Genomic DNA, 22,497 nt, shown 5'->3' on the forward strand with positions numbered 1-22,497 from the left:
AGCCCACTGCTCCACCAAGGCTCTATTTGAATTGATTGGTTGAAATTTTTTAGTCCCACTTTTTTTTCGGACTGCACATGGCAGAGGACTGGGAGCCGCATGCGGCTCCGGAGCCGTGGGTTGCAGACCTGTGGTTTAGGAGAAGAGAAAGAATATTCCCGAGAAGGCTTCTCCACTCATATTATGAAGAAAATTATGAAAGATTCATAGAATCAGAGAATCAACATATACCAAAACCATAACCATGCTTAATTGGCAACAGGAGAACCAAACATAATTTGAGCAGAGAATGGGCAGTGAGAATGATAAGGAAACTTGAAATAATGACCCTAGCTTTCCATTATTAAGAGGAAAGAAGACCATGTTTTATTTTGCTGTGGATTTACAATGGAATTCATATGACTGAGATTCAACATGATTGCTGAAATGTACTAGAATATTGTTTTAGCTAGGTAAACAAACAACACGAAGGAATACTTACAACTTTTAAACTACAGTCAGAAACGTCAGTGCAAATTGCTTTAAGAGATGAAATAAAGTTAAAAGTGAGGGGATTTGTTTCTTTGGAGAAACTTATAAGGAGTCGCACTTTAATATTACGTAGAATCAGTGCTTCTCTGATCTTTCCATCCAAAAAAGGCCAGTACCTATAAAAAAAGCAACCTATATTATTCATTTTTTAAAAAATGAAAAGCCAGGATTTGTGATGTAAAAACCCTAACCAAGGAATTCTGAAGTACCATGACTCTCATACAATCTCTCACATTAAAATTCCTGAAAGCCAAGAAACAGGTAGCTCTTAATCTTATGCAGGACCTTCATCAAGGTCAAACTGTATGGCTAGACCGGGGGTCTTCAAACTTGGCCCTTTTATGACTTATGCCTGGCTGAGGAATTCTGGGAGTTGAAGTCCACAAGTCATAAAAGGGCTAAGTTTGAAGACCCCTGGGCTAGACAATGAAGTGGAAGTCAAAGAATGGAGACAAGTTGAGTTAAGAGGGTGATAATGATCCAGGTCTGCAAGTACCGTGTTAGTTAAAATAGAAGTGTTGTAGGAGAAATTTCTGTGATCAAATTGGTAATATGATATGGTATATTCTTTCCTTTTTCTTGCATAGAAAAAATAGAATTTCTCGTGGTTATACTGACTTGGGGATAAGGGGGCAGGTTAGATTGCTTTTTCCTTAGGACTTTATGTGTACATAATAAAAAAAATGATCCTGGTAGAAGTCACTGCTAATTGACAGGTTATATTAGGAAATCAAGTTATATATTTTCCCATGGAAAACATAATGTGTGATAACTAATCTGAATAAAGGATGTATTAAAAATAAACATTCAGCTGGAAAATTAGGAAATAAACATTTTTGATAGTACACAACTTATTGCTTAATAAAATAATGAATTATTCTAGCTATAGAACTGCAAAGAAAGAAAATATATTTGCAGGATTAGTGACTGAATCTCAGACGTGCCCAACAAAATCTACAAAATCTATCTTTGCAGGCTTGCTCCCTTTCAGTTTTGGTGGGACTTAACGCCTTCTACAGTTTCCAGCCAACAAGTATCATAGGAATTCTGAAAACAGAAGTCCAAGAACCAGTGCTTTTTTGTAAAAGAAAAAGGTGCCGGAACTCACACATGTCATACAACCCGCCTTGCCTACCCTATAAGGTTCCATCCAAAAAAGGTGCCGGAACTCCGTTCTGAGCGTTCTATGAGAAAAAAAGCCCTGCCAAGAACTATTTGAATATATTATTTATTTGTTAGATTTACATCTTGTATTTCCCCTAGGAATTCCAGGGAATACATAAGGAGATGTTCTTTCATTCTATTCTTGCAAAATCTGTGAAGTAGGTAGCTGGCCTAAATTTATCCAGTGAATTTGAATGCTTGAGGGAAGGTTTGAAATTGGTTCTCCTCTATCTTATCCTAACATTTTAACTGCTCTACAACATAAGCTTCCGAATGTGCTAAACTGGAAAAGAGAGTTCTTACCAAATGCTGTTCTCAGAAAATATATTTATATAACAATACATAAAAGAATATTTCTGGTGTCTACTCACCTTGTCTCATTTATTATATTAACAATAGGCAGATAGTCCATAACAGCTATGTATATAAACTGTTCAGCATTATCTACCACACTATAGATTGCATCAGTATCCAGAGTCCTGTCTTTAGGGCATAGGAGCTTTGGAGAATTCTGTGGAGAGACGTTTAAAAACATATTAAAAAATATAGTGGATATTTCAGTTTTTTGTGCAGAATTATAAATCCATTATACCCGTAACAAGATGGCTTATATAACTTTCAATATTTTGATAGTGTTTATTATGATGTCTTATCAATACATTTTGTGTTACAGTATATGCTACTGTGACAGTATTTCTGTTCTGAAAAGCAGAATAAAATAGTTACCTCTGATTCTCTAATAAAGGTATTATTTGAATTCATAGCTATTCTGTGTTAAAAAAATAATGCAGAAGTTATTTAAATCCTGTAATTGCAAAATCCATCATTAGCTCTAATGGAGTCTTGAATATAATTAAAAATATATGTTTAATGGTATGGTATAAGGCAAAAAAGATTAATTATGCTTTATATATGGTGCAAGATTTATTATGTTGCAGCTCCTGCCCTCTGGAACATTCTCTCCAGAGATTCACCTAGCTCCAACCTGTATGACATTTAGGAAATTACAAAAAAAAAAGTTGTTCTTCCAGGCCTTGGTATAAGGCAGTGATGGTGAACCTTTTAGAGACCGAGTGCCCAAACCACAATCCAAAACCCACTTATTTATCGCAAAGTGCCAGGGCCGCATCAGCATTGTGGTGCCCTCAGGGGGGGTGGGGTGTGTGTGGACCACTGGGTGGGTCTGTCTGTGGTAGTACAGCAAACCGGGTGGGTGTGCCCAGGGTGGGTGTGTCCACTTTGATGTTGCTTGTGGGAGGATGCCTATGGGGGCTGGGCAGGATTGGGGGAGATCCAGGGAGTCTCTGGTGGGTGGGACGGTGAGCAGGAGGCTCATCCTGCAGGGTGAGGCAGGGGGTAGGGTGGGGTGCCATTGCTGCGGGGCAAGGCAAAGAGAGGCAGGGGCGGCTGCTGCCTGACACTATCAGCCCCCGCGCACAGAGGCCAGCGAGTGCATGGGGGCGTGCTCTACCACCTCTACTCGAGATTGCTAGCCAGCTGCTTCACCTCCTTTGTGCTGGGCAGGGCTGACACTCCGGGCGCTGGCGGTGGCCTAATGAACCTGTGCAAGCTGCTGGCGGCGGCAGGTGTGCCCACAGAGAGCGCTCTGAGTGCCGCCTCTGGCATGCGTGCCATAGGTTCACCATCACTGGGATAAGGCATTATGGAGCACCATAATTATACACATGAGTTTGCATAGAGAGAAATACTTTAAATCCACCTTCCCCTTTTAAAGAAGGGAAGAAATTTCAAATCAACAATGAACTTAGGTGTCAAATACTTCTATGGCTTTTGTCCTTGAGCAATGTCTGTAACTGAACAAGTGTTATCAGTGGAGTAGAAACATTATGTATCGATGTTCATCAGGGCAGCTTTCAAAATCTCAGTACATTCCTTGATGTGTCAGACCTGAGTTATAAATTTGGAGGGATTCACCTGTGCCTCGGCTAAGCTGAAATAGAATCTTTCCTTTCAACTGCAGGCTATCTTCAACAAATTTATGGGAATTTTCTATTTATTCCCTTTGTTACTGAGCTAACAGTATCACACAATAATATTCAGCATCTTCTCCTTCTTCTGCATGGCCAATATTAGGATTATAAGATAAAATACTATTGAGAAAATTATACTGTTAGGCTGCAGCCAAGAAAGATTGTTTTGCAAAAAAGGATTTAGCCGTTGTTTTTATTTTTACTAAAATAGGATTGATTAGTGACTTGAATAGCCTAATCAATGTAACAGTACTTTGGCTTCTAAATCTTCTAATTTAACTATCTATTGCTGTAAGGAAAGAAATATTTTAAAGGCAAGGAAAGAGGAAGGAGCAGAAGAAAAAGTTAGTATTCAATTATCATTACAAATACAATTATTAGTAACAGCTGTGTTTGATTTGGTTAATATCTTTTCTGCTAGAACAAAGATCACAATTTTCTTCCTCTTGTCATAGGCCCAAAAGATGTGATGGGAGGGCTGCTGTTCCTAACATTGCTTTACTAATAAGACATATCTTAGACACATCTTCTTCATTAAATTCATTTTTATTCCTTATTGCTGCCAGATCTTTTTCTGAGCAAAAGGAAATGACTGAAGAGTAGATTCTGAGGACATCCCACGTCATGTATCAACAAACCACCTTCTCACACATAAAGACACAAGTCTTAACTACAGGAATATGTTGTTTGCTGCTAACCATGTTTTTATCTGAATGTCATCTAAGAGGGAGATGTGTGGTTAAGAAGTTTGATACATAAATAAAATTTATTGCAGTATTGGCTTTGCAGATATTGAGTATGTTAGGGATATGATTTTATGGGGAAGCAACTCAAGTAGCAGCTTAAACTTATCTAAAAACAAGAACAAATATACTCACTGAGACAAAGACTTCTGACTTGGTTTCATTCAACTTAAGAGGCAGTTTATTTTTAGTGCCATACACGGCATACAGTCTTTTAGACCAAGTGGGTGGAACTTTGCTCCTGGATTTCAAGGAGATGTACAAGGCAAATATCCTTTGTAAATCTAAAACCAGGCAACTGCAGTTGTATAAGATGGTACCAAGCTCCTTCATCTGTGAAATCAAAGTATGTATTACTAGGCACATTGTCTATTATAAGAGCTCCAAGTGACAGGTTTTGTCTTCCTTTGCACCTATTTGTTGGTGCTGGAAATAATCAGTAATAAATAGCAAAAAGAATAGGACAGGTTTTCATATTGTAACAAATAGCTTGTAAGCAGATATTAAATTCTGCCCTGAGAGATTCAGCACATGCCTATTCTATCTTGTAATTTAAATTGTTGCATAATAAACACTGATATAGTGAATACACAATATAAATATTAAATGCTTGCAAAACACTTTTCCATTACAATTCCTTGAAAATTATTCATTTACAAAATTTTCCTTGGTTCTGACATCTGCAAGTCAACATAGGATACTATGTTTCGAGCATCAACTTCATTCATTCTGTATCAAACATGATGCCCTGCACATACTGCACATATGTTCCATTAACTCCTTTAAATCTCAGCTAGCATGTCAAACCTACAAGGAAGGCTGCTGTTAGTGCCAGAGGGAAAGCAATGCATGACAGTGCAAAAGTTTAGATTCTGATCCCTCCAGGTGGGACAAGATGATTGGGAAAAAGCTGAGCAAAATATGATTACAACGCATCATCTCAAGGGTGCTTTGAAGTTTGAAATTATGCACTACTGCTTTCAATATTAAATAAATATGCAAAAATGACTACTCTTTTGCTGTGACAATCTTATGCCTTCAGAAGCTGAATATATTAACTAGGCTAATTTTAATTCAAATATTGAATTGTTTCTGATAACTATTATTTTTTAGAACTATGGAAAATGTAGCTAAATTTCATAACATATGGAAGCACTTGTCATTATCTTATGCAGGCTCTTTAGAAACATGAGTTTATCCCTCTTATGAAACAACAGCAGTAATCAGTTCTTTTAGAATCAAAACTATAGTTTTATAGCAGGGGTGGGCAATTAATTTTTCCAAGGGGCCGCATGAAAAACTAGAACTGTTGTGGAGGACTGCTGGTATAGTCACCCCACCCCTGCTACCAAGACCATGCCAATGCTGCCAATGCCCCACCCTCCCCACTGCTGATGATGTCCCAGACCCCAACACCACAGATACCTGACACTGCAAGCTAGACTGGATGGCCTGCAGGCCAGCTGTGGCTTGCGGACCATGAAATGCCCAGGTCTGACCTATAGGAAACAATGAGAATTGCCCCTTGTTTCTTTTTGGTAACAGGGCTACAAAAACAAGTGAGTAGCAATCAATGCAAAAAAAGAATTTTTTTACAGCCTTGCTAAAGAGTAGAAGCCAGCAACAAAATCAAAAGTAATAGACTCAACAAAGTGTGGGAAATAACTTTATATATGATTGACTTGCAAGGCCGGTGTTTTGTGTGCAATTAGCTCACATGGTGTAATAAGATGGTGGATTGTTGCCACTTTGTTCCATAACAAAGTTAATTATGACTTTTTAAGAATTTATTTTACAGTTTAAAGAACTAATACCTGCCCCAATGAACTCCAATCTAAACTGGCACTTCCAATGTACACATGTTGCTTATCCACAATCCAGAATGATGACTGCAAATGACCATCATTATAAGCAGTTAAATTTACATATATCACTTCTGCACCTAAACAAAATAAAAATACAATTAGAACATATATTTAAATCATCCTCTCTTAAAGATAATCATCATCATCATCATCATCATCATCATCATCTGAAAGTCACAGAGCCAGTAAGATATAGTTCTAAATTTCTGAGGCTGAAGTTGTAGTCCTAGAGATGTTTTAAAAATAGACTGATAGAAGTTATAGAATTATAATTACCCATTTGCAGACATTCACAGATTAAAATGTGTCTAGAAAATGTTTCTCAATTCATTGTATTCATTTTGATTATGAAGATGGCTTTGAGTTAGTAATTAAGTATTGACTGACACATGGAAGAAAATTATGCTAGGACAAACAGAGCACTTTGAATTCTTGTAAATGAAGCTTTTCTCACACAATAGTCTTGTCACATTTTTTTGAATTTACAAAAACTAGCATCCTTCAACTTCTAACCATTTTATCCTCTGTTTTGTCTTACCACAAAAAAACCTGCCCATGAAGAAAAAGATGGAATAACTGCCCAATATCTTGTTTTGCAAAGCTAGGGCCCCACTGATCCAAAAGAATAGTATATCATATCATTGCTATACTACACTGTACTACTTGCACACTAAGTAAAGTCTTGGAAGACACTGACAAAAAATGGCTAAATGGAAAAAAGTTATTACATTCCAAACCAAGAAAGAATGAAAAAAATAGCTATAGCAAAGGTTTTAGAATGTAGCACAAGATAGATTATATTTTTTGAAGCCTGATATAGTGCAAATGATTTACGTTCTCTCCAAATTGAATGAAATGAATGAAAACCCATAGTGTTTTTGTTTTTGTTTATACATTAAAAGGAAAACACCTCTAGCTTTTCAATGAGAATTTTAACTCAAAAATAAGTATTCCTAATATGCAAATATTTTTAAAATGCCACAAGGCACATAAAAATAAGCAACTGCACAAAACACTGTCAGTGCCAACTATATTGGAACTTTTAATATATTTACTAATAGAAGAAAGCATTATTTAAATTATGGAATGATGCGATGTTACCTGCCAGGAAATATAATTGTTCCTGGAATCCCTCTAAAGGAGAGAGGCATGTCTACCAGGTCAAGATGGAGTAATTGCAGGTTGATGGCCATGAGCAATCAAGCAGAAGTCAAGTGCAGCATTTATGTCACTCCCATTTCTGTCATGATGCACCCATAACAAATGCTCAGGGTGTCACCTCTTTTTTGCCTTATCCAACTGCTTCCTCTAGGCCAGGCATGCCAAACTCGCGACATCACGTGATGTTATGCAACATATCGGGACTTTTTCCCCATTGCCGGCAATGGGGTGGGTGCGGTTTTGGTGTGACGCATCTGGCCTGCGGGCTGGCAATTTGACATGCCTGCTCTAGGCTGACACACTTAGAGTGCTACTAGAAGATGATGAAGAGTGAATCTGATTAAACACTGCCTTTATTATCAACGACAGTATTAGAATTAGAGCAGCAAAATGCAGTTACTTTCCCGTTCTTGTTGCATCCATGGACTGCTGTCTGAGAGCCTCATTTAGGGTAACCCAGTCCCAGGGAGAGAAAGAACTAAAAGTTCTAGGGAGATGAACTGGGGCTGAGCACCAAGGCTTTAGTTGATTCAGACAGATCTTCCAGATGAAAGAAAGCCAGCAGAGCAGCTATAAGATGCTAAAGGAAATTGACTGGTTATTTTGGCCAGCAGCGAGTGGAATTGACAGAAGAATTGTAACTGTGCTATTTTGGCTTGCAGATACGTAGCTTCCAAAAAAGAAAATGCTAAGAAGCTCAGCTATAAAGAAGCTGCTGCAGTCCAGCCAAATTAGCCCAGTTATCTGACGATTAGTGGTAATGCCGTGTGATTGCAAGGACAGAAGATACTCTTGACCCAATGGTGACATTAATCTGAAAAAGTTTGTGTGCAGGTGGAGGAGGAACCTAACTTCCCACATAGTCCTGTCCTCTTCTCCAATTTAATCAGGAGAAACAGAGGCTATCTATGAAGGATGGGACTTGGGAGGCTTGGAAAAACTAGAGAAAAACACTAGTTATTGCACTGCCGTGGCAAGCACTCCTATATAATTTATCTCAAAACTTGGGACAGAAAAAGCTTAAATGGTGACAAGAAAAAGGGGAAAAAATATCAGAAAATCACATCCTGTCACCTTTCTCTGCTAAGGAACAGCTGTTTGTGAAAGCATTCAAAAGTAAAGCAACTGGCTGAGAAGATAACAAGATACTATTTTAGCAAAACAGCCAGAAGTACAGGCTAGAAAGATTCAACTTGGGAGAGGGGGTATCAGAGCTTCAACACTGTACTGAAATACATTTATGTATGTATGTATGTATGCATCCATGTATGTATGTATGTATGTATGTATGTATTATTTATGATTTATACAGCACCTCTTCTCACAGCAGTGACTTCAATAAAAGCACATGCAAGCAGAAATAATTCAGTATGTTCCTTCAGATTTGCATCATCCAAAAAGTACTCACAAAAGAGCCAGACAATTATTTACCCTTCAGACATCCAAAGTATCTTTCTTTTTTCATTTCTTTGTTGATCATGACTCTACATTCCATGTTGGAATCTTCTGTGCCAGGATTGTCCCCAAATAGACCCACAAATATTGACTCTCTCTTCCCAGCCAATAATAACCTTTCTTAGTAAGATAAAGAATTCCTAGACTGGTTACTATCCATGCCACCTGCATCATTTCCTGTTGCATATACAGTACCAATCTGTGCTAGCTAGGATCTCTAAAGAACATCAACAAGCAAGCCAAAAAATAATTGCCTGTTTCCTGCCCACTACAAGGTACATGCAATGTACTAACACATACTTGGGATTGTTTTAATTCTAGAGATTAAGGATATAGGTTGATGCTGCTGAGGTATGCTGTAAATGTGGTTTCCAGAAAACTGATAAAGTATGATGGTGAAACTGTTTTGTGTGTGCAACTAATTAATAATTGTACCTTTTGATATGCCGATAGATCTTCTGGTGTTCATTTTGAAATATTAAAGAGGATTAAGGTTTATGAAGGTTTAGTGGATTATTTATTTTGCTTCCACTGGGGGCTGAAATAAAATAGGGCTGGAGATCATAGACAGCTCATACCTGGCCTTAGTTGTAATAAAAAGAACATTTAAAAATTAAATCAGAATGAAAACTTTGTGAGATGTAGAAGTATTACTTTCTTTTGTATTATTTTAGAAGGAAGAAAAAATCAATAGAGACAAATAATTTAATGCAGTTAAGTTTGTATACTTTGTATAATTTGATCCCAAATTATATTTAATTGGTAGTTGTGTATCATTAATTTCAAAGAAACTTTCTAAAAAAGACACTGAGATGTCTTAACTATAAATGACATTTCTCAGAGAAAAAGAATTCATTCTTTTTTAACTGTCTTTAGGAGACAAATTATTTTAAAAAGAGATTAACTGCATTCAGAAGAGCTTCTTTATACTGGATATGCTCCACTGGCTCAGAGGCAAAAGATCATATCTCCAGAGATTTTAAGCTACCCTTTTAGCATTTTTGTCAAAGGCCTGGAGATGGTCCAGAGATTCCATTAATGCAAAATCTTTGCACTCAAATAGGTTAAGTATAAATATAGAAGAATGCTCATATTAACAACATAAAGCTACTTTATTGCTCATCCAATTTTTAAACTGAAAATTATTTTTATTTTATCCAAGGCTATGATATTTAAAATAGTTTAATTTCTAGTAAGAGTTACATTCTATTTAAAGAAAATCAGAGTATTTCCTTCCTTGTCTGTCTCTCGTCACTGCTTTCTCATTTAATAATAACCATGAATAATTCTTTCTCCCTCTAACTTTTTTTTCTTTTTTGCACACATGCAAACACAAAATGCCACATTTTCAGAACTGAACAGAATCCTAAAGGTCTTCTAGTCCAACCCCTTACTCAGGCAGGAAACCCTATACCATTTCAGATTTACCTTCAGTATCTTTATTATTTAACACAATCACTGTTCTTTTCTTTTTGAAATATAATGCATGTTTCAGGAGATCACTTTTTATAATAACATATACATTATTATAAAGTACATATTCAGTATTTTTTCTGTTTTTCATTGATTCTGTTTGTAGTCCAATGGCCAAGTCAAATAGGTGTAATTATTTAACCCAACACACAAATACAACTCCAGAGTTTTCTCTTTTGTACTATTTCATATATTCTTATATGTAAAGGCCATTTGTGTGTGTGTATAAACATATGGTTGTTGCTGTTTTTCTCAGCATTTACATCACTTAGTTGCAAAGTCCGCTTGTTTTGCAATCCACTCACCTTAACTAGTCCTCATCCAATTTAACATTAAACTGAGAAATAAGCCTTCTTAAGACATTATAATTCTATAAAGTCAATATGGAAGGTGCATTCATGCCATTTTTCCTCTTCCCAAATGTCAGTATGTAGTAGTGTTAATACTTATAGGAAAGAGGCCTTCACCTGATGAACTGAACAGGAAGAACAGGGTAGAACAATGACTGATGACCTTCTTTTACCGGTCTACTATAGAAAGCATCCTCTCACACTGTATTGTGGTTTGGTATGCTGGCTTGACAGCCATGGATAGAAAGATACTACAGAGGGTGATGAGCACAGCACAAAACATCATGGGCTGTCCCCTGATACCACTGGACGACATCGCCAGGGCCCGTTGCCTTGGAAGAGTGAGGAAAATTCTCAGGAACGACTCACACCCTGGTTGGTACCTCTTTACTCTCCTACCATTGGCTAGGAGATATAGAAGTATAGCCAGCCGCACCAACAGGCTGAATTACAGTTTCTATCCATGGGCTGTCAGGCTCCTGAATGGGAAATAACTCTATGTATGATAGACTTCCCCTTCATGGATTACTGCCTTGTCGTGGCGAAGGGGCTTGCGTAATTCAATGAAGCTATGAGCTATGCCGTGCAGGGCCACCCAAGACGGACAGGTCATAGCAGAGAGTTCTGACAAAACGTGATCCACTGGAGAAGGAAATGGCAACCCACTCCAGTATCTTTGCCATGAAAACCCCATGGACAGTACCAAAAGGCAAAACGATATGACGCTGGAAGATGAGCCCCTCAGGTCGGAAGGTGTCCAATATGCTACTGGGGAAGAGCAGAGGGCTAGTACTAGTAGCGCCAGAAAGAATGAAGCGACTGGGCCAAAGCCGAAAGGACGCTCAGCTGTGGATATGTCTGGTGGTGAAAGGAAAGTCCGATGCTGTAAAGATTTTTTCTCCATAGGAACCTGGAATGTAAGATCCATGAATCAAGGAAAACTGGACGTGGTCAAACAAGAGATGACAAGACTGAACATTGACATCTTAGGTATCAGCGAACTAAAATGGACAGGAATGGGTGAATTTAATTCAGATGACCATCAGGTATACTACTGTGGGCAAGAATCCTTCAGAAGAAATGGAGTAGCCTTCATAGTCAATAAAAGAGTAGGAAAAGCAATACTGGGATACAATCCTCAAAATGACAGAATGATCTCAGTTCGAATCCAAGGCAAACCATTCAATATCACAGTAGTCCAGGTCTATGCCCCAACCACCAGTGCTGAAGAGGATGAAATTGACCAGTTCTATGAAGCACTACAGCACCTTATAGAACTAACACCAAAAAATGATGTTCTTATCATCATGGGGGATTGGAATGCTAAAGTAGGAAGCCAAAAGATAACTGGAATAACAGGCAAGTTTGGCCTTGGAGTGCAAAATGAAGCAGGGCACAGGCTGATAGAATTCTGTCAAGAGAATACAATGGTCATAGCAAACACTCTTTTCCAACAACCCAAGAGACGGCTCTACACATGGACATCACCAGATGGTCAACACAGAAATCAGATTGACTATATGCTCTGCAGCCAAAGATGGAGAAGCTCTATACAGTCAGTAAAAACAAGACCAGGAGCTGACTGTGGCTCAGACCATGAGCTTCTCCTTGCAAAGTTTAGGCTTAAACTGAAGAAAGTAGGGAAAAGCACTAGGCCAGTCAGGTATGAATTAAATCATATCCCTGTTGAATATACAGTAGAGGTGACAAATAGATTTAAGGAATTAGATCTGATAGACAGAGTGCCTGAAGAACTATGGACAGAGGTTCGCGACATTGTACAACAGGTAGCAACCAAAACCATCCCAAAGAAAAAGAAATGCAAGAAAGCAAAATGGCTGTCTGAGGAAGCTTTGCAAATAGCTGAGGAAAGGAGGGAAGCGAAAGGCAAGGGAGAAAAAGAAAGATACACCCAATTGAATGCAGAATTCCAGAGAATAGCTAGAAGAGATAAGAATGCCTTCTTAAATGAACAGTGCAAAGAAATAGAAGAAAATAATAGAATAGGGAGGACCAGAGATCTTTTCAAGAAAATTGGAGAAATGAAGGGAACGTTTAATGCAAAAATGGGCATGATAAAGGACCAAAATGGCAGGGACCTAACAGAGGCAGAAGAGATTAAGAAGAGGTGGCAAAATTACACAGAAGAACTATACAAGAATGAGCTTAACGTCCCTGATAATCACAATGAGGTGATCACTGACCTCGAGCCAGACATCCTAGAATGTGAAGTGAAGTGGGCCTTAGAAAAGCTGAGCAACAACAAAGCTAGTGGAAGTGACAGTATTCCAGCTGAGCTATTCAAAATCTTAAAAGACAATGCAGTAAAAGTGCTACACTCAATTTGCCAGCAAATTTGGAAAACTCAACAATGGCCACAGGATTGGAAAAGATCAGTTTACATTCCAATTCCAAAGAAAGGCAGTGCCAAAGAATGTTCAAACTATCGCACCATTGCACTCATTTCTCATGCTAGTAAAGTCATGCTTAAAATCCTACAAGCTAGACTTCAGCAGTATGTGGATCGAGAACTACCAGAAGTGCAGGCAGGATTTCGAAGAGGCAGAGGAACTAGAGATCAAATTGCCAACATACGCTGGATCATGGAGAAAGCTAGGGAGTTCCAGAAAAACATCTACTTCTGCTTCATTGACTATGCTAAAGCCTTTGATTGTGTGGATCATAACAAACTGTGGCAAGTTCTTAAAGAGATGGGAGTACCAGACCATCTTATTTGTCTCTTGAGAAACCTATATGCGGGTCAAGAAGCAACAGTGAGAACTGGACACGGAACCACTGATTGGTTCAAAATTGGGAAAGGAGTCCGGCAAGGCTGTATACTGTCGCCCTGCCTATTTAACTTATATGCAGAGCACATCATGAGAAAGGCAGGGCTAGATGAATCAAAAGTTGGAATTAAGATTGCCGGAAGAAATATCAACAACCTAAGATACGCAGATGATACCACTCTAATGGCAGAAAGTGAAGAAGAACTAAAGAGCCTCTTGTTGCAGGTGAAGAAGGAGAGTGCAAAACTTGGGTTGAAACTTAACATTAAGAAAACCAAGATCATGGCATCTGGCCCTCTCAATTCCTGGCAAATAGATGGGGAAGAAATGGAGGTAGTGACAGATTTTATTTTCCTGGGCTCCAAGATCACTGCAGATGGGGACTGTAGCCAAGAAATTAAAAGACGCTTGCTCCTGGGGAGGAAAGCCATGGCAAATCTAGACAGCACACTAAAAAGCAGAGACATCACCCTGTCAACAAAAGTGCGTATAGTCAAGGCTATGGTCTTCCCAGTTGCAACGTATGGCAGTGAAAGTTGGACCATAAGAAAGGCTGAGCGCCAAAGAATTGAGGCCTTTGAACTGTGGTGCTGGAGAAGACTCCTGCGAGTCCCTTGGACCGCAAGGCGATCAAACCGGTCAGTCCTAGAGGAGATCAATCCTGACTGCTCTTTAGAAGGCCAGATCCTGAAGCTAAAACTCAAGTACTTTGGCCACCTAATGAGAAGGAAGGACTCACTGGAGAAGAGCCTAATGCTGGGAAAGATCGAGGGCAATAGAAGAAGGGGACGACAGAGAATGAGGTGGCTGGATGGAGTCACTGAAGCAGTAGGCGTGAGCTTAAATGGACTCCAGAAGATGGTAGAGGACAGGAAGGCCTGGAGGAATGTTGTCCATAGGGTCGCGATGGGTCGGACACGACTTCGCAGCTAACAACAACAACAAATGATAGACTTGCGGGGCTGGCGCTTTGTGCAATTAGCTCACATGGTGTAACAAGATGGTGGGTTTGTTGTCATTTCACAATAGTCTTCACTTTCTGGGACTGCTTAGTTTTGAAGAGGAATTACTATTTCCTGCCTTAATTGGTTATCTCTTCATAATAATTGCTATTAGGGATGGGTATACAGTAAGCACATAAATTATTAGGTTCCATGGTTGAAGAAAATATTCCAATGGTTTGGATTTATTTAATTGCTGCATAGTGAAATACATTTTTTTTAAATAGATTCTGTATTTCTCCTCAACTATTCGCATAGATTAATTTACATTGTTCATATATTTGAGTATTTGCAAGTTACATTTTCTAATATTAACCTACTTTCCAGCATCATAGTACAGTATATCTCTCCAATCATAGGAAAATTAATGTTTTCTATATTCTTTCTTGTGTACCAAGTTTCCTTTATCTGCCTCATTATTCTAAGTATAGTTTGTGCTTTATATTATCATCACATAGGCAATAAGCATTTTGCAAGTGTTTATGCAAAGACGGTGGCTCAGTGGGTTAGGACGCTGAGCTTGTCGATCAGAAGGTCGGCAGTTTGGCGGGTCGAATACTGAGTGCCGCGTAACAGAGTGAGCGCCTGTTACTCATCCCAGCTTCTGCCAACCTAGCAGTTCGAAAGCACGTAAAAATGCAAGTAGAAAAATAGGGACCACTACGGTGGGAAGGTAACAGCGTTCCGTGCGCCTTTGGCGTCTAGTCATGCTGGCCACATGACCACGTAGACGTCCTCGGACAAGTGCTGGCTCTTCGGCTTTGAAATGGAGATGAGCACCAGCCCCTAGAGTCGGAAACGACTAGCACGCATGTGCGGGGTAAACTTTACCTTTACCTTATGCTCAAAGATAAATATGGCACATCCTACTGAGAAATAAAGCTGCATAATATATCTTTATCTCTCACATATATAATATACTTCCCAGTTTAGACCTAAAATTTGCATGGTAGATTTTTATTTTTTTGTTTTCCCTTCATCCTTTATGGTGATCACTTACCTCTGATTAACATACATACATCATTCTGTGCCACTTAACAATAAGCAGAATTTTCACAGTGCAGAAATGGAGCAAGAATTAGGAAGCCACAAGAATTAAGGCATGACACATTAAATGTACAAGAAGTATTAAAAATCTAGTTTACATCATAATTCACTACATCTTGATACAGATACCTTACGACAGGCAGCTTATGCCCTGTTTTCTACCAGCATCTGCATTTCTTAAAATATAGAACACTGACACAGACAACCACTAAATACCGCTGAAGATAGAACACTGACACAGACAACCACTAAATACCGCTGAAGATGTTACCTAGCCTGGTAACAAAACATTTGGAAACCAACCCACAAGCTCAGAGAACCAACCTTCACCCTCATCCTACAACCAAACTACAGATATTCGCTACTATGTCTTAAAACCTTGTGTATTCATCTTCTAGTCTTGAATAAACACTGTCCTAAAGAACAGAAATTCATCTACTTGCTTTAACTCTTCACATTTATACATAACATATACAGTGAGTGACTCCATTTTCCTGTCAAATACAATTGATTATCTGAAGCATTAATCTCTGGGCCATACTCTTCATGGTCTCATATAATCTATCTTAAATCTGCTGCAATTTGTTTGGGCATCCTTTGCATACAAAAGCATTCTACACAGACATTCACATTCCCAACTAACATGCCTGTAATGTCACCACAATTATTCCATTATGTATTTGTCCATAAATGCCTAAATCACACATAGGTATTATCCCACACATTACTTCTTGTTCTATGCTGAAGCATTCCATTTAATCGAGAGGAAGTTTACTTCCATCATTTACTGCTTTTATTCGCTTTTATCATTCGTTTTCTTTAACAGTGTTCCTTCTCACATTAAATGTGTTTCTGAATTACTTCCTAAAAAGTGGAAGTCTGGTCTGCAAACCTCTTGCCCAATAGATAGCACAGCTTCCCAATTTTATGACACATTTAACAGAGTATCCTATAAATGTTCTAGGTGTATGGTGCTGCATGATATATTTGAATAGGCTTGCTAAATAATTTGGAATTTCTCTTTCTCCCCATTTCAGATATAACTGAACAGCAAGATAAAGATAGCTTGAAATAAAATCTGGAGGGCCTACCTTCTATATGCCTTACATTTGTGCTCAAAAACTCATAACGTGGGTCTGCATATTTGAAATACTCTTACTGGCACTTGGTAAAACGGTAGAGAAAACTTTTGTACAGTAGCAGCATGTAATAAAATGACTGTATGCATGAAAAGCCCACTTACTATAATGTAGTTTCAGGTAGGTTTCATGCTGCTTGTTCATTTGAATAGGACTTAACGGTTCCAGGTCAGCTAACAAGTCTATGAAAGACCTGGGAGTAAAATTAAAGTTTACATCCAACTATAAGTAGAATTCACTGGATCACACTGAACCCACAAGCGTCAACATTCAAATATAGAAGCTCCATGGGAATTTAAGGGAGATTTTTTCCCATTTTTCTTTTCCAAATTTCTTTTTCTTTTATTTATGCATGACTAAATTTTCACATTATTTTCTCATTCTACGATAACTTACCACCATTCTGTTGGCCATCTCATCACAGCATCTGGTTTCACACCTCCCTGCAAAGTGAATGAGAAAATGAGCCTGATTTTGATGTGAATTACAAAGAAGTTCTAGAATGGGAGTTTTTTCTTTTCTTCTTTCTTTTTTTTTAAAAAAAATGTTTACTTCCCCCTCCCAAATAGATGCAGTGCATCTAACCTTAGGTTTCAGAATATTTGCTAATAATAAAAGCCCTGAACTTGTTTCTCTCCCTGTAATATTTGGTTAATGAAACTTTGTACAAAAATTAGCTTACATTCCCATAGAGCATCTTGAATAATTGAATGTTGACACGATAATGGTTTAAAGTATTGGTGAGTTGAATGTTGATGAATGTGTATCTTCACTAGGTAACACAGTAGACCCTTTTAGTGCCTGACATGGACACAGTAAATGATGAGAGTAAATTATGAGTTACATAAAAGCATAAAACCCTATTAAAATAGTAACAAAGATATAGAGAGATAACTGCGGTATTTCTGCGTTTCTATAAATGTAGTATGAAGAACTGAGATAGCTTATTAGAAGGAGAAATCTACACCTGATTGAATATTATGGAACGTTTAAACTGCTTACACATTATTTTTCACATTAATAAACATTAACATTCTTAGCTTCTCCATAAAACAGATTACAATTTAGGCAAATTCCAACAATGTCCTCCTTGCTAGCCTTGCATTTTTAAGTAATTATATTTGTTAAAATAGCAATTGTAAAATAACTTGTAAAATATTGGGGGGGGGAATACTTGGGACAAAGGAAAAATTAGGGGTTTGATTTTTGATTTTTTAAACTATTTATTTAGTTATATAATTATATAATTTAGTTGTAGTATATGAAATCATACCAGCAATACAAGACCATTTATTTTTAATTAATTGCCACTACAAGCAGACAGTCTGCACGCTGAGAATGTAAGAAGCACTAGATTTGCATGTAATTTAAAAAACACAACATTTGGCTAACTTCTTAATACTTTGTCATATGCTACAATCCTGCAAATGCTCTTAAATATAAATGCTTATAGTGCCAGGAACAATTTTACCTATCAAGATTTTTGTGGAATTTCTAAATTTAATAATAATGCAGACAAATGAAATACTTTTTCTTTAAACAAAATAAATGTATAGCCTTGATTTGTTTGGCTCAAAATGTTTTTATTTCAGAAAAAACTGGTTTGTTAAACACTACAAAATTCTAGGTGTTCAGTAATGTATACTTTACCAATAAAATAATTAATAAATTGTATTGTAAATGGTGATTATCCAATTTTACTTCATTGTCCGTCAATTACAACATGAAATTTTATTATCTGACAGATAAACACAGCAGTCCATAGAACAAATATTTCAATAAAGCTGAACGGACATCATCATATGTATCAAATTGGCAAACGAATCTGAAATCCATATAATGAATTAAAATCTATATTTGGATTCTGTAATGAACAGTTACATTTATACATTTTGTATGACTAATATATTATTATTTGCTGTATCTCAGGGACAGAAAAATGTTCAGGTTCTCTTATCATACTAACAGATTTTTATTTTCCAATATGCAGAGAACTTAATTTCAATTATTTATTTAAAACTTATTAATACAAAATTATATTATGAATGTCTCCTCTCACAGTGTACCATATTAAAGTATAAGGTTTATAAAGTATATGTCCATTCTGACTTGATTGTGCTCTGTTTTAAAATCATCACGATTCAAAAATAAGTAGCAGGAAGAGACACATTTCACTCTGTCACCATAAAAGTACATAACTATCATATACCTGATGCCCAATGAAGGAACTTGTATTGTGGGGAAAAATTGGGTGCATTTATAGGTTTGTTCTTTGTTTACTATCCGCATTATTTTGAATATTTATATATTCAGCAACGGTGCTTTCTGTTTTTAATATGAATTGGCATAATTTGATCAACCGAAACTATTTATGCAATACAAAATATTTAATCGTGTTCAATCATTTCTCATAAAACTCAATGAAAATTAAAAATGCTTGACTTTATAAGATATAACCCAGCAATGGTTTTGCATACCATATCACAACCCATATGTGTGATGTAAACAATATAGCTTTATCTCTATAATAAGACAAAATAAAGTTCATGCCCTTACCCTTTTTTTCCAAGTCAATTAATAATTTGGACTTCTTGTGAAGAATATCACTCACTAATTTTATTTCAATATTTTGGGACAATAATTCTTCCAATTTTTCAAAAATTTGTTGCCCCTATAAGGAAAAGATTCATTTATTTACTTATGTAAATGGTCACCCATTTTAAACCAAAATTTGGACAGTTTACAACCCCAAAATAAAACAATGTATAAAAATGGAATTAAAACAGAAAAGGCTAGATGCTACAATTAAACCTTCCCATGTATCCCACAAGAAGTTCATTCCATGCCAACCTCAGCAGTTGGTGGTAAACCTAGGTCTTAAGTGCTTTTCAGAAGATTAAGGAGGTGGGGACCTTCTAGACCTCAGGGGGAAGAGTCTCTATAGGACAGAGGTTGCCATACAAAAGGCACACTTCCTAAGTCCCTCGAGATGGCAGCATTGAAAGGAAGGGACCAGTGTGATCAGCAGAGATTACATTATATATAAAATCAGTGGGTTTGTGGAACCTGGAAAGCTTAAAATGAAGTCAGAAGAACAGTGGACTACAGAGGAATTTATTTTTGAATGGTTTTGATATGCACATTTAAAAAGAGATTTAAGATAGATAAAAAGGTAATTGGGAATTGAAAAAAGATAAAATGGACTCTGAAACTGAATTGTGTACAAATGAAATGGAATGTATAAACTTTTGCCGAGATTTGAAATGGAAGAAGAGAAAGTTAAACAGAGCATGATGCTATATTTCTGTATCAGAAGCATCAAAGGGCTTCTATGGTGAAAGGATCAACCAGTGACATCACCATTCCCCAGGGGATGCCCAAATGGGGTCCATTCATATTCCTATTAGGTTGCTCTCTGAAGTATTACCCATCTATCTACTACAGTCCACTTTCAAACTGTTGAGTCAGCAGGAGCTGGAGGGAGTGATAGGAACTCACCCCGCCACATGACAGCAACCGGGTCTCAAACACAAGCCTGACAGTTGTCAGATCATCATCCTAACCATGTGAGCCACTATGCTCCCCAGTGCATGGTAAAATGAGCTAAGAATTTTGGTTATAATATATAGAGATGGATCAACTGGGAGAAAAAATAGTTAAAAGGACTGTAAGTCATATTGTGTTACAATTTAAGAGGGAATTTTTACTAAATGATGTACTGTAGGTGTATGACACCAGAGAAATAAGTTAAGATGTATAAAGATACTTTTAATCACCATTGGAAATGTGGAAAATATGAAGGATCATTTTAACATGCATGGTAGATTTGTGAAAAACAAATTTTTTTGGATACAAATAAATATAATGATGCAATGAATTCTAAAGACTCACATTCAAATGAAATCAGAATAATTTATACTGGGATTTATGGATAACCAATTAGAAAAGACTTATGGAAGACTGGTTTAGTATATGGTAATTACAATAAAACTACTGTATGCAGAACACTGGAAAAGTACTGAAATCTCCACAATGGAAGAATGGATTGTAATGATGATGGAACATGTGTAAATGGCAAAATTGACTGAATTAGGGATATGATAATTATATCTTTATTAAACACTGGAAACCTTTTATGGATTTTTGCTGAAAATGAGAAAAATGAATTGATTGTTTATGGATTTGCTTATTAAAAAGGTTGATTATGGGAAGAAAAGAATGATGATGTAATTTTAATCAGGAAGGAAAAAAGGATAAATTTGTTACAACCGCTTTAAGAAAGTTCATACATATTTCCTTTTCTTTTTTTCTTCTGTCTATATTTCCTTTCACACTTTTCTTACTTTTTCACTTCACCTCATTTTTTGTGTTCTTTAATCTTTATACTATTTCATGTTTAATCTATGAAATAATTCTTAATAAACATTTTTTTAAAAGAAACATCAATGTCATTGTATCTATGTGTGTAAAATATACTGTTATGTGGTAGTGCTTCTATAAGACTTTAAAACTATTGTCTGGAAAAAGGATTTGAAGCTTACAAAGTCAGGAAGATAACAACAAGCAGAATGATATCTTACATTCCCCTTCAATAAGAACTCTGTCTAATTTTGTCTAATTTGAAGCCAAAAAGTTAAAATGATTGGAAGCCTTTACACTATCAGAAAAATCAGTGAGCAATTTTGAAAAGCAATTACATGCTAAATTTTGACAGTATCTTTGGCATGGAGATCGCAAACTACATTACTTCTAAAATTCATCTTATGTACTCTGACTTTTAAAAAAAAATTCAAAGTAGGATAACATTGCAAGCTTCTGATTACATTAATCTGCTAATCAGCATTTTAGAAAATGCATTGACAGAAACTTGAATTTGGTAGTGATCCCTCAAATGAATCCAGAAAAAGCTTTGATATGATACAATTACATTTTTTTGAGCATGCCTATAAGTTCTTAAGGCCTTGGTGAAGAGGCTTTTTCCCAACAAAACATAGTGACATTGTGTTTGGAAGCCATCTGACTCTAGAGAAACACTGTCTGTAATTCTAGACACAGCCATAATATACAATGCAACACACACAAGTGGAACAAGCTTGTGGTCCTTGTCTTATGACCACAATAGCCCCAAATTTCCATTGCTAAGGAAGACAGTTGTTAACTGAGTTGCTGATATAAATAGACGACTGAAATTCCCATACACTTATGGGGAAGAATACCGGTAATTGCTATTAAATGAATATAATTCTAGATTTATACACAGATACAAAGAGAGATCCCTTAGTCTGGGATGGATAGATACTGAGATTTCTTTTCTATTTAAATTGCAATTTCTGTACAAAGAAGACTTAGCTTTCTAGATGTCCACCTTTCACCCTGGGGTATGAATTGATAACTATTTAAATGGAATCTAAATGATCTTTCTTAAAAACCATTATATGCATAGCTATAATGTTATCACTTGATCTTGCCAATATTTCAGCAGGGGCTTGGTTGTTCTTTTACCAAAAAATCAGTTTTTGCAACAGCAAAAGTTTGCAAAAACTGATTTTTTTTCAAGGTCTGTTTGGCCGATTTTGTGATAGTTTATATCACAAACTGACAAACTGGAACTATATTCATTTAAAAATTGCAGGTAAATCCTTCTAAAGAATATTAGAGCAAAAAGTAGTATTAATGTTTGGGATCATCTTAATTCCTTATAAATATATTAATATGCTAAATGCCAGAGTGTGGAATAAACAAACATTCAATTAAAACATCTTTCAATTCACAGTTCAAATCAGAATTA

General features: G+C 36.7%; 1 protein-coding gene across 1 annotated transcript in view; it reads right to left on the reverse strand.

The window, feature by feature from the left end:
- Positions 1 to 22,497, reverse strand: part of PLD5 (phospholipase D family member 5) — a gene marked incomplete at both ends in the record, with an annotated part of 79,789 nt that overhangs the window by 1,797 nt on the left and 55,495 nt on the right. Inside the window, 5 exons of the mRNA XM_081316115.1 lie at positions 482 to 647; positions 2,067 to 2,206; positions 4,565 to 4,762; positions 6,244 to 6,371; positions 19,266 to 19,380. Coding sequence (XP_081172241.1) covers positions 482 to 647; positions 2,067 to 2,206; positions 4,565 to 4,762; positions 6,244 to 6,371; positions 19,266 to 19,380 — 747 coding nt within the window. The remainder of the gene's footprint in view (positions 1 to 481; positions 648 to 2,066; positions 2,207 to 4,564; positions 4,763 to 6,243; positions 6,372 to 19,265; positions 19,381 to 22,497) is intronic.

Source organism: Vipera berus (assembly GCF_964194415.1).
Source record: "Vipera berus genome assembly, chromosome: 1".
In the NCBI taxonomy this organism is placed as follows: Eukaryota; Metazoa; Chordata; class Lepidosauria; order Squamata; family Viperidae; genus Vipera; species Vipera berus.